This window comes from Armigeres subalbatus, unplaced genomic scaffold, assembly GCF_024139115.2.
Source record: "Armigeres subalbatus isolate Guangzhou_Male unplaced genomic scaffold, GZ_Asu_2 Contig937, whole genome shotgun sequence".
Lineage (NCBI taxonomy): Eukaryota > Metazoa > Arthropoda > Insecta > Diptera > Culicidae > Armigeres > Armigeres subalbatus.
Window position 1 is genome coordinate 1108853 of NW_026943741.1, and position 14232 is coordinate 1123084.

Genomic DNA, 14232 nt, shown 5'->3' on the forward strand with positions numbered 1-14232 from the left:
TTTGACAGCGGCGCGCCGATGCAAAATCGTCGTCGTCGCACACCTCTAGGTGCAGCCCTCGGCTCAATTTTTATTGACCCGCGGCATGTTTGAAACATTTCTTCAAAACCGGCCCGCAAGCTTTTCTGTCAGGCTCGATAAGTTCCTTTTATATTTTATTATATTATTTGTAATTAATTGCCGTAGGTTACGACATATTATCCGAAACAGCATTACGAGATCAAGCATTCTACGAAAAATGATATTAGGGAAGATCCATCAATTACGTAACGCAAAAATTGACCATTTTCAACCCCCCTCCCTCCTATGTTACATTTTTTGTATGAATCATTGAAAATTTTTGTATGGATTGTCACACTTCCAGCAACCCCCCTCCTCCCTCTGAGTGTTACGTAGTTTATGGATGCTCCCTTACCTGAATTAGAACGAAAACAAAAATTGAAAGATCTTCAAAGACAAGGCGTTCATTTAATTGAAACGCCATTATTGATTCAAATTATGGGTGGAATTAGTAAGTGAGCAATACGGATGAAACCTTTCCAGGGCGGGGAAATTGTTAAGGAATGCATATCGGCTAATGTGGACATAGTGTGCCCTATGGAAAAAGTCAGTAGTATTAGTGAAAAGTAAATGCTTTGACCAAGTTTTTCAAAAGATTTGAAAACTGCGCTACGTGAATAAGTCACCTGCTTCAAATTCTACTTGCTCGCAATCGATGAAAATACTGATGTCAAAAACAAGGCCCAGGTAGCTGTATTCAAACTTATGATCTATTTTGAATCACGGAGGAATTGGCAGCTTTCATTCCAAATGAAGGGAACGACTACCGGAAAATACCTGACGGACATGTTTGAAGGAGCTTGGACTCTTATTTGAAAACTTGAGTGGCCTTACAACTGATGGATCACCGTCAATGATGGAAAAGAACACAGACGTTGAAACACTTCTAAGAATGGAAAAGCAATCACAGGGGTTATGGCGATACTTCCCTGTATATTGCATTATGTACCAAGAAACTTAACGTACGTAAACGTTCAATACTCCAGAAGTATTGATGCTTATTATTAATACAACCAATTTTATTAACGCAGGGAATCCAATCATCTTCAATTTCAAGTCATGTTTTTTTTCGAAGAATACGGAAATTTGCTGTATGTTGAAAACAGTTCCTGCAAATCTGTTAAATATACTGGTAAAATCGAGCCCTTCAATAAAAAAAATCAAGCCTATTCGCTGATTTTCCTGAACACAGTAAGTAGTTTCCATTTTCTCAACACCGTTTACTGATGCGAATAATGTACCTGAAATGTTTCAAGAAAGAAACATCGTTATTACGTTATTAACTTATTATTTATTATCTGTTGGAAACTGCGAACCCTGCTTGCGAATCTCGGTAACCGATTGTGTCAAAATCCATGGGCGTAGCCAGGATTTCGAGAGGGGGGGGCGCAACTTTTTTCTAAATCGTAGTTTTATAGTAGTTTTATAAAAACACATGAATATTAACACATGAAACCAAATCCAAACCAAATCGAAACAATAATGATTAAAACAATAATGGATTTAAAAATGCGTGATTTATTGCTCATCAGATATTTTTAAATAAAGTGAGAAAAATATTAACGAACTTAGTATTCAGAAAGAATATAAAATCGGCTATAACAATTATTCTAAAAATCCTGCATTCTTCAATAAGTCTTGTCTTATGCATTCTTCCATAAGTTTAAGAAAACTAGAACCATACATCTGAATTTCTAAACAAATCCTCTCTGAAATAATATTTATTATAAAATAGGCAGAAAAATCAATATGCAAGCTTTCTCCAGGAATTCCTTCGACAATTGCTCCTGGCATTCTATCCGAAATTCTATCAGGGATTATTTAGGAATGCCTCCAGCAACTTATTCGGCAGTGTCTTCAGGAATTCCACCATAAATTTTGCCGGGAATTGATCCGAAAATTCCACCATTATTTACTCCAAGAAAATCTTCACGAACTTCTTTATAAGTTCTGCAGAATTCTCTGCAATAATTCAAATAATTTCGTGCTGTTTCCCATATTTTTTAAGAATAAGAATATTCTGAGGAAATGCCGCAGAATTTCCAGTAAACATTCCTGAGAATTTCACAAAAAATCTTCGAATTTCTTGTGTAAATTCCATAAAATTTTCCGTGAATTGTTTCGAATAATTTCTTGTGAAAATTTCAAAGAATTTCTCCAGGAATTCCACCGGAAATTTATATAGAAATTATACCGAAAATGAAATCAACAATGGAATTTTCGGAGGAATTCCTAGATTAATTCGCAATGAAATCCTGAAAGAATTCCGGTGAAACTTCAAGATTTCCAATGGGAGATCCTCCAGGAGTTTCTCCGAAAATTCCTCCTGGAATTCCTCCAGGAGTTCCACCGGCATTTCCAATTTCTCTAGGATTTCCTTCGAGAAATAATTCCGGTAGTTATCGGCAGTATCGGCAGTTCCTCTGAAAATTCTTCCGGGAATTTCGGCAGAATTGGAATTTATTTAGGCTTCTTCAGGAATTTATATAGATTTTCCACCAGAAGCTCCTCTGAGAATTTCTCTGCGAGCTCCTCAGGGAATTCTCCGGGAGGTCCTCTGATGATGATGATGGTCCAGCTACAAACCCCAACAAAGGTTTCAGCTAGACGAGATTTGTCTATAAGATGAATTCTCTTGTTTCCGAGAATGCTTCTGGTAGTTTCCCCAGGATGCCTTTGAAAATTCACGGCAGAAATGTCTTAAGAAATCCTTCCAGAGAATTCCTTCGAGAGTTCCTCCGGGAATTCCACCAGCAATTCATCCGGGAGTTTCTCCGGAAATTCTTCCGGGAGTTCCACCAGAAGCTATTCCAGGAAATTATTCAGGCTTTTTTCAGGAAATCATTTAGGCTTTCTTCAGAAATTAAGCTGGAAATCTCCGATAGTTTCTCTGGGAGCTCATCCGGGAGGTCCTCTAGGAATTCTTCTAGGAGTTCCTCCTGAGATTCCTCCGGGAGTTCTTACGGGAGCTCCTCACGCAGTTCCTTCAGGAATTCCTCCGGAGATCCACCAGCAGATTCTACGAGAATCCTCCAGAGTCTCACCGGCAGTTTCTCCGGGTGTTTCTCTGAAAAGGAACTCTCGGAGGAACTTGCAGAGTAATTTCCGGAGGAACTCCGTGGATTTTCTACAGGAATTTCCGGAGAAATTATCAGAGGAATTCTCGGAGGAACTGCCGGTGGAACTTCTGGAGGAATTTATTGAAGAACTACAGGAAGAAAATCCTGGAGGAACTCTCGTAAGAATTCTAGGAAGAACTCCCAAAGGAACTTCCGTAAGAATTCCAGGAGGAACTCCTGGAAGAATTCTTAAAAGAACCTCCCGGAGGAATTCCCGTAAGAACTCCCAGAGAAATTCTCCGAGCAACTTCTGGAGGAATTTGTAGATAAATGCCTTAAGAATTCCTAAACTACTGGTGGAACTTCAGAGGAATATCCGGTGGAATACCCTAGAGGAAGAGAAGAAATATTTCTGAAGGAACTTCCGAAATCCCATTTCGGATTTCCATTTCGGATTTCCCATTTTGCCGGTGGAACTTCTGGAGGAATTTATTGAAGAACTACAGGAAGAAAATCCTGAAGGAACTCTCGTAAGAATTCTAGGAAGAACTCCCAAAGGAACTTCCGTAAGAATTCCAGGAGGAACTCCTGGAAGAATTCTTAAAAGAACCTCCCGGAGGAATTCCCGTAAGAACTCCCAGAGAAATTTTCCGAGCAACTTCTGGAGGAATTTGTAGATAAATGCCTAAAGAATTGCTAAACTACTGATGGAACTTCAGAGGAATATCCGGTGGAATACCCTAGAGGAAGAGAAGAAATATTTCTGAAGGAACTTCCGAAATCCCATTTCCCGTGAAATTCCTGCCAATTATCGTCCAGGAATTCCCTGTAATGTTCCTGGAGGTATTACCGGAGAATTTCTTGGAAAAACTCCTTTAAGAACTCCCGGAGGAACTCCCACAAGCACTTCCGGAGGAATTCCCTGAAATAATTCTTAGAGAACTTCCTAAAGGAATTTCCGAAAAAATATCTGAAGAAATTCCCAGAAAAATACCAGGAGGAATTAATGCAGAAATTCCCAGATGAAATCCTGAAAATCCTGAAAGATGAATTGCTGAAGAAAATCCCTGCGGACTGTTCCGAAGAAATTTCTGGAAGAGCTCTTGGCAGATATCCAAGTAAATTCCGAGTGAAGTCCGGAAGGAATTCTAGTACACTTCCGCCGATAATCTCCCTGGAAAATTCCTGAAGGAATTCCTGGAGAAGTACCTGAAGAAACTCCCGAAAAAATACCTGTAAGAATTTCTGGGGAAATACTTGAACGAATTCCAGGAGAAATTCATGAAGATATTTCTAGAGGATTTCTTGAAGGATATTCTGAAGTAATTGCGAAAAGAATTCCAGATTGGAATGCTAGATGATTTCGCTATTGAATGTTTGGAGGTATTCCCGGAAAATTTCCTGGAAGTAATCCCGGAGGAATTAAAGGAAGAGTTCCGAGAGGAATGCCCGAAGAAGTCCCTAGAAGAATTTCTGAAAGAATTTCTTATAGATTTACAAGTGAAATTATGGAGCTAAATCGGAGGATTTCCGTCATAAATTTTTGAAGAAACTTCTGGTAGAATTTTGGGAAGAAATTCCGTATGTATTCTTGACGGAACTCTCGAATGCATGCCTGAAGGAAATGCCGGATTTTTCCTGAAGAGAGAATAACCGAAGAAATATCTAGAAGTAAATCTTGGAGAGAAGAAAATAAATCTTCAAGGAATTTCCTCGTGAATTTCCTAAAAAAAAATTAGTGGGGGTTTCTAGATAAGGAGGAATTACAATTACATGAGAAGGATTTTCGAACGATTTTCAGAGGAATTTGTGGATAACTTTCCGGAGGAATTCAGAAGTTCCCAGGGGAGCTTCTAGAAGGATTTCAAGGAGAATTTTTGAGTCCGAAATGTTTCGAGTTGTTTTGAACTTTCATATATTATGGATCCTGGATGCCCTAATAAGTTTTGGGAATCTTTTGAATTTCAACCACCTATTTCTGTATATGATTGGATCGTAAAGTGCACATGTTTCAGGGAATTCATTTCAGTATTCGTTCAATCTTTCCACAATTTATGGGGGGGGAGGGCGACGGCCCCCCTGCCCCATCTTGGCTACGCCCATGTCAAAATCGCTTACGCCTGTATGAAAAACTCCTTAGAATTCCAAGTTCTTCATAAAATAAAAAAAAAAAGAAATATGAAGAAAAAGTTTAATCTAAACCAAATCGTGTTCAGTTTTTGGCTAAAGAATTCTTAGCCATTCTGGGAAAAATGCCTGTTATTTTGAAAATGTGAAGATAACAGTTGAGTGTTGAATTAATTTGAATAGTGGGCTGTTGTATGACCAAGATGAAAGCTGTTGATTGCATAACTTTTAAAAAGTTATGACAGGCCTGGTTGAGGCAAAACGGTTATGCGGCAAACGGAACGCAGTTTGGTCAAAGAGACATCCGAATGAATTGGCACTATTCTTTCACACATCGTTTGTCTGCAGTAACATGTAGGCAAACTCCATTAGACAGAATTAAACATTTGTCCGGAACGGTATTATGTCGAAAATGGTTCGATCGAAAATAACATTTGGCGGAAAGCGGCAAACAGCCGAAAGGTTCATTCGGCCGAATTGGTAATTTGACCGAAAAAGTTGTTTGCCCTGACAGTTTTTTTTTGTTGAAAATGTCATTTAGCCGAAATGGTCGTTTGCTTTGAGCTTGAGCTTGAGCTTGATTGACTGCTCGTAGTTGCTACTCCATTATGACCAGATCAGCTGTTCTTGCACAGGGAACCAACAGATGTTTGCTTGGGACTAGCACACATCTTCAATGTACAAGTACTGGTGATCTCATTTGTTAGGTCATACTGGCGCCTGCCACGTCAGAATGCAAGTCAATGTCAAGTCAAGTCAATGATGATGCAATCACTCGCCCACTGCAAGCCGAATATACCTCTGCACTTGCCACGAGTTCATGCGGAATTTGTTGGAATTTCTGGGTTAGGTTGGAGAGGCAGAGGTCCGTCTTGGTTAACGAGCTGCCAATGTGATAGGTAGGAGAAGGTAACTGATGGAATTTCTAATTGGATGTAGGAAACGAGCTCTATAGTTCATTTCCAATTCTAGCAGATTACTGTTAGAATACTCAAGTTGAAGGTATAGGAATAGTAATGGAAACGGTATGGAAGTCCATTTCCAGTTCTAGCGATTGCTAGAACATGAGAAATAAAGAGAAAGATACAAAGTAGGGGAATGGAACGGACCTGGGATTGAACCCACGACCTCCTGCGTATGAGGCAGAAGCAGTAGCCATATGACTACCAAGCCCGCTATTTGGCTGAAAATTCCATTTGGCCGAAAAAGTCATTTGATCGAATAGATCGTTTAGCCGAAAATGCCATTTGGGAGAAATGGTCGTTTGACAGAAAGGCACATTTAGCCAGTCAAATGGCATTTTATATCAAATGACATATCCAGCTAAACGACTTTTTTTGACAAAATTTTCAATTCAGCCGAACGATACTTTCGAACGAATTTCGGCCAAATCACCCTTTCTGTCAATTGAGCAATTCAGCCAACTGTTTTAACGTAGGATTACGTCCAGGGGAAGATAGGAGGTCATTCTGTAGATTCAAATCTGAGACCGTCACGAAATTGTTTTTCAGCCAAAGGAACTGTTTGACCGAATGACATTTTTGGTAAAATAATTGTAGACTACACAGTTAAAATTATAATGTAATTTTCAATTCATTTTCATGCACATATTTGGAACATGAATATAAATTGAAAAATAAACACCACTGGATTGAAATTTTGCTCGTGTAAATTTACACTTCGCTTAAATTCTGCCATCTCGATGGTCATAGTTGAAAATTACTCGTCGTTGAAATTGTATGCTTTGCTTCTTGTTGCTTGCTCACGGATGTCAATTAAAATAATAAGAAACAATATAAAGGACTAATTTACTTCTAATGCTATATATTTCCACTCATTTCAATATATTATAAATCGTTTTTTCAAAATCTTTTTCGGAATCCACGTATCATTTCTGTTCAGCCTGCAAATGTTGCTTCGTCATGATGTGTGTGTCCATCGTCTAGAGGCAAACGAAATACAGTTAGATACGAATGTATATCTACTGAAAATGTTTCACTTACCTTATTTTGTTCAAGCCTCTGCAACAAAGGTTCTTTTTTATTTAATCTGGTCAATTTCATTCCAGAATTATTTAATAAGTAAACACCGCACGAACTTTTGGATTCAGTAAAGTTGTAACAAAACGGTAACAAGCACCGAACAACGAATGTAGCTATAAGGGTTGCCAAACAAAAATCTGGATGAAGATAAAAAATATTGATATCAATTCGTGTAAGTACAGAACAGTTTTGAATAGGCATGAATGCTACACCCAAAAATACAGTTTATAATTATAATATTTCAAATATTCTTCTCACATTTACTTCTACTATGAATGGAACTGAATGAATGAAGAAAAATATTTGTGATCTTAAAATCATGAGTTTTTTTTATGTTTGACAGTTTCTTGTAGTTTAACCACCGACAAACCGACGTGCCTTCCCATATACAGTTCTTCAAATTTCTTGGCAATTACTCTCCTTTCATTACCTAGCTCCATCTGTGTGATGGTTTTCACAACAACTCTCACAAGTGTGCGGTCAAACTTGGTCATGCACTCTTTAATTTATTGCATCAGCTCCCACATAATAATCAATATTAGATATTATAAATATCGAGAATTTTATGATAGGATTCGTTCGCCAAATGAAAAACATTCGACTTTCGAAAATGTGTGTAATGATCGTAAAGTCTTCAACGTCGATTTAAGCATCAAAAAAGATTTTTTATTACTTGATTATTTTTATCTACATCGCTGTGTAGATTGTTTGAAACGTGCATATATTGTTGACGTCGAACAGCTGGTGAATTGCGCGCATTTTGCTTTTTCTTCTTCTGGACTTTTTCTATCAAATGAACGTTAATGTTAGTAATGACAGAACGAGTTACTACACTCGGAGTAAAACGATTGTATTATTTTTTGCCAATTTTGGAATCAGAGAGGCCCGTCGGTTTGTCGGTGGTTTAACTACATGTCAGCTCAAAACCACAAATCATATTCTAGTATTTGCTTTTTCCTTTCTTTTTATTCAAAAATATGAAACTATGCAGTTAGTTTAAGACTTTGTAGTAACATTATTTTGGCTATCGAAATAAGGTATGATTATTCATGTCAACCCATAGAATTGCATATCGAAATAAAAAAAATAACTTGTTGATACACAATTGGATCGTATGCTCGAGAAAATGTATTTATTTATTTTACACGATTTCCGAGAAAACAAGAAAAAACAAACAACAAATTGGCACCGAATATTTTGATTCCTTCAATACAGATCAATATTTATAGCCAAAACTCAATTGTGCAATTGTAAACACGATGTACAATGGAGAATACTCCGAATAACATCACTCAAAAAATATGAGTTTAAATGATTTAAAAAAATAATCGTTTAGACAATCCCTTTTCGTGAATAAAAGGGAAGCTTTCATTTCATTCAAGTGAATTGAACAAAGATGTGTAGACGTTCAGCGACTTGTTCAATTCACTTGCTCTGTTTAAACGTAGCATAACCCCGATTATTAACAAATTATGAGAGAAACCCTCTCAAAAGAAGAATATGATCCATAGAAGAAGGTACTCAATGCTCTACAAAACTAAATAATGTATCAATTACATCATGAAATTTGAAATGTTGAAATCTCGAAGTAATTTTGACATCGAATTTGGATGTTAAAGTGCTTTATAAATGGATGGCACTGTAATCATCAACCCGTTAACTAAGATCCGTTTTAGGTGAAAAAATAACGAGTACATGTAGATATTTGTGTTGATAATTAAAATAAATACCTACCAAAATTGAGCAGTTTGTATTATATTGAGCTTTTGGCAACTATGAATCCGGAGAGGCTTTGTTTATCACTGTCAATGGTAGTTGATAATCGGACATGTAAATGTTTAGTCCTATTCGTGTAAAATCACGTTGCATTTAATTGATTGTTACATAAATATAGCCAGCGTAAAAATAATTGAAAAGCGGTGTAAATGTATGTCTTTATACATGTTTTTATCATGTGCATGATCTTTAACTTAATATTAAATTAGGAAATGCCTTTACATTCATGTATTGTGATGTCGTTTACATGACGTTTAAATTTCATAAGTTTTTGCTGTGTGGGATGAACCTCCGATCTGTTTTCACAGGGTTCTAATACAAATACTCCCCTTTCTGGAAATCATGCGGTCAAAATATTCTAAGGGTGAAATTTTAAGAAAATTAGGAATTAGGAATTTTAATAAATTTCAGTTAAAATTGCCCAATCAACTTCGTAAAACACGTGTTGTTTGAACCGCAGTTACTATATGCACCTTTACTATATAATAAGAGTATAAAAAGACATTTATTTGTAAATTTTTAGTAATATAAGTAGGCGACGGTAGCAAATTTCACTCTCAAATGATAGTTAGCATATCATTCACAAAGCAGGCGTCTTAATAGTTTTGAAAACTCCTTGGAAACGGTTGTTTTCATACTCACTTAAAATAAATCGCCGAATTCGGTAAAATTTTAGCGAAATAATCTCAACGGCAGAACTGTTCGGTAAATAATTTTACTGATTTTCGGTGATTTTGACAGTTGAACAATGGAAAAAATTACAAAAAATCTGTAAAATAATTACCGAACAGTTCTGCTGTTGAGAATTCGGTAAAATTTACCGAATACGGTGAATTGAGTTAAGTGTGTAGATTGACGTATCAAGTTCATTTTTCAATTTCTTGGTTGATGAACTTCAATTTAAGACCACGAGAAACCACGAAGGTGTTCATCGTATTCGTGATTGCTTTGGCACAGAATGTTCAAGAAAATTATGAGAATATTCACGAAATACGGGTTAATCATTTGAAACTCCATGAAAGTTATCAAAATATTGGCAGAAGTTATGGCGAATAGTGAATCTCATCCGTGTGCGTATTGTACCGTACATAAGAACTGTTTGAGAGACATGCTGAGGAATGGTTATCATCAGGAGGAAAAGATAAAAATGCGAAGAAATTCTTCAACTGTGTTCATCATCCAGTTCTCTGTGGTGAGGATAGTGCAGAAATTGTCAAGGATGTCCACCAGCATCGCTTCACTTGTTGTTGGGTTTGATGAATGGTTTATACGTTGCTGCACGTCATCCAAAATTGGCTGAAGTTTGGGCGGCAGCGAGTGCTTCGCGACAGACACAATTCGGATTCACCGGACGTCACTGTCGCTGCTTAATTGCAAACCGTATAATTCTGAAAAACGAAGGCCTGCTGTCCTACTATGGTATTTTGGGAAACTTGCAAGAAGTGTTGGATGCATGTTTTGACAATAATCTGTTCGAAGGACATCAAATTTCTAATGATAAGTCTTGTGACAGCTGGGAATCAGAAAATTTACATATCACACCAAAATTGCACATAATCTTGACATAATGAAGTTTCATAGGGGAAGAGGTGGTAAAATGAACAGTTGGCTATATTTATATTAAAACACTATTTAGGCGTATGTTCATCATGCACACGTTTTCCTCGAAATAAAATAAGGTGCCTGAGCTAATATTTTGGTTTTGAGACCGAACGAATAGCTATTACTATCCAAAATATCAAACGAGGCCGTAAAAATAGGGTCTGATGTAATTTTTAACAATTTTTCCGCAAGCTTTAATTCTTAACAAATTCATAATAACATTGATTCAAACCTGTTCTAACCACAGCGGCAAATAGGACAGCCTTCACAAAGATGTTGCAGGGGTAAATAGTAAAATTATTGGTTTGCATAGTTAGAGGAAGAGTTATTTATCACAAGGCACGTATGGGGGTAAAATGAACACTTGTATCAAACTTTCACAAATTTATGATAAAAGTTGTGCGATTGTGAAGCGGAAGTTCAAGAAACAAACCATATCAAATAACCAAGATAAAACTTTGAATATGTAAATTAAATTCAAAAATAATTGATATTTTAAAACTTTTTTCCTTCTTTTTATTTGATAAATAAAAGCTTTTCAAAAGTTGTACCAGATTTTTCAAAAGGGTCTCGTAATTTCAATTAGTTGTATGTACAGTGCCAAAGTAAAAAAAGAAAATTAAATGTTTCAAAAGGGTTTAAGAAGCGATGTTCATTTTACCACCAGGCAGTGTTCATTTTACCTGCACTATTTTTGTACATACGAAATTTCGATGTTAAAATAAAATAATATAAAATAATGTTTATTAGCGAAAAAAATTTTCAGTGCAATAAGAATATGAGTTAAATTGCTGAAACAAGCAAATTATCCTCGTTTTATGATTGAATTCAACGCAAGTCCTTAACGTGTTCATTTTACCACCTGTTCCCCTATTACTGAACATTGTAAAATTACAGGCGAAGGCTTGGCACGATCATCTGAACAAACAATCGAAGCCATTCACAGTGATTTCGCAGCAATTTGGAAAAACTACAAGGTGCAATAATTCATTTGAAATATAAAACCAAACTTTTGAATGCTTTAGTCGCGTATAATAGTAGCCATATTTAATGCATTTAACAAAATTGTAACCTTTCAAACATCATTGAATTTTGACAAAATAGATTAACAACTATCATTAAAGAATATACTGAAAAAAGAACACATTCGTTTAAATAAATTACTTTGAAATGCCCTGATAAATCCACCTAGCGTAAATGTTTCTTTATTGTATATTATAAGAATAGTATTTTGATTTTATAAATTTTAAGCCCATAAGCCCATAATAGAAAATAATAGGACAAGATTCCCTTTCGAATGCGAATTCTTTATTGTCAGAAAATCGGTTGAAGATAAGTGCCAAAAACAGCTTGACTTTTGCGCATATACACACATACAGACACACACACATTCATAACCTCAATTCTAGAAGCTGAGTCGAACTTTTTACAACTGGGCCTTCGGGCCTCCTTTAAAAAGTTTGTTTTTGCGGTGTAGATGTAGCCTTTATGTAAAGGGAAAAATAAATCCTAATTTACTCAAAGTTAACCGATAGAATATTTTGATCGCTCGATTTTCTGAAAGAGGAGAATTATTACTAGAATCCTGTGAAAACAGACCAGAGGTTCATCACAGTTCAATAATACTGTCATTCCTGGTATGCGTGCGAAGGGAATAAATGAGGAAACAAACTGAAGATGAATGCTAATTAAATGGAAATGAAAATAAAAATATGAAAGAGTGTTTATAAGCGTATTTTGCCATAACTTCTGATCCCATAAGTCCGATCTAGCCAATTTTCAATAGCAAACAATTGGACAGGTTTTCCTGTCGATAGGAACCTATTGCGAATAATTCGGACAATGCTAAGATAAAGAAAAATACACAAACTCGATTGTGGTAACTATCGAGGTATTATAGCACTCTTCGATACCGCGTACAAGGTATTCTGTCGAATTCGGTTTAGCAGACTGCACCAGTTGGTGGACATCTTTATCGGAAAACTTATTTACTATATGACAAATTCATAACACTTTAAGACTTTCAGACAGCGTACGACTCAGTGAAACAGAACGAACTGATGCACACAATGCTAGCAATGCTGTTCAAGCTAGAACACATAGCTTCCAACAAAGATGATCTGGCTGATTCGTGTAACGCTTGAAAGGTCCAAATCAAGCGTCAGATTGTTCGGCGAGACATACGATTTTTGCAAACATTTTCTACGTGTTTTTCGAGCATCGCATGCTGTAAAATAACTGTTCAAATTAATTTAATGCAACGCATATTTAACGTTTTAGCTCCCAGAAATTCGAAACGACACCTTGGCGTGAAACGTACAAATCAACATGATCTACAATCTCGATGAAATTGCAATCGGTGGCCTACCATATGGCCGTTATAAGCATTCCCATGTGATGTAATCAGCGTCAAAGCAATTAGGCATGTAAAGTTTGAAATAATTAGCATTTTTGGACTGTTTTATGAATATTAATTTATTCTGAAGTTATTTTTAGTTATAAGTTTCAACCGTCGACCAAAAATTCTTCCAACCAACTTAGAATGTTTCTGCTAAATAAATTCATAGGTAAAAATAGAAGTCCGACGATAATAACTAAACCAACCTGGTGCCCGCGTTGTCAGCGGAGCCTGATTCTGTGTGTTGGACTTGCCGAAAGTAGTCAGAGCTGATGAGCTGACGCCAAAGAGCACTATCAGAACCGCGAACAGTGTACTTATACTTCCACAGCGTGTCATTTTCTTCAAGGCACCCATTTTTGCTCACTTATTCCACTTCTTGAGGTATTTAGCGTTGAAGGCTTCAGAACGTCGAATAAATAGCCTTGATCCGTTCCCTGTTAACGAGAGGAAACACTAATTGGACGGCTGCAGTGGCACCAAAATTGCACACCTCAATGTGCGGTTCCCTCGACTGATTAACTCACTCCGACGGTAGTACGCGATGAAAGACCGATTTGACCGCGGTTTACTGCTCCTCAAAACCGCAAACCAAACTCGTCATGAAGCAATTAGTTGCTGGCAATACTAAGTAGCAGAAGTGCAAAATGTTTCCACGACCGAACGGCAACAGACGTTATTTTGAAATGAGCCGAGGTTTGCCGACACGACTAGCTACAAGTACCCCTCCGGAAAAGCGGAGAACGCCTAGTCCTTGTAGATCGTCGTCGTTGGTATGCTTCGCTCTGTTGGTGTGAATTTCGGAGCGTATTTCGGAGAATGATATCATAGAAAATATGCAATTAGAATAAGTTTGGGGGGATTTTTTCAAGAAAACGTTGTCTAACCAAAATACCGATTCCTCTGCTACACAGGACGTGGGCATAAATGAATCCTTCGGCACGCTACCATTAGGGCGCTGTAACTCACTGCAGATTAATGCAAAGTTTGCAAAATGTATGAATTTATTTTGTTTTTTTATTTATCAAATTCACTAGATTTATAAAATAGATTAAATTTGAAATATTGCATTATAGTTGTCAAAAATGTGGCAAAATAATAAATTTTCATATAACTGTCATGAAATTCAAAAATGTTTTCAACAAATTTTTGAGCACAAGAGCATAAT

At 36.6% G+C, this 14232-nt stretch overlaps 1 protein-coding gene across 2 annotated transcripts in view; it reads right to left on the reverse strand.

The window, feature by feature from the left end:
* The window catches only part of LOC134204833 (uncharacterized), a 51771-nt gene extending 38022 nt beyond the window's left edge, over nt 1-13749 (reverse strand). The window contains exons 1-2 of one of the 2 annotated variants that reach the window (XM_062679629.1): nt 13592-13733; nt 13271-13520 (exon numbers count right to left, since the gene is read on the reverse strand). In XM_062679629.1, coding sequence (XP_062535613.1) covers nt 13271-13421 — 151 coding nt within the window. In that variant the 5' untranslated portion in view covers nt 13422-13520; nt 13592-13733. Of the gene's footprint in view, nt 1-13270 lie in introns of both variants that reach the window. The other variant, XM_062679628.1, reaches the window with a different exon arrangement.
* Nucleotides 13750-14232: the final 483 nt, after the last annotated feature.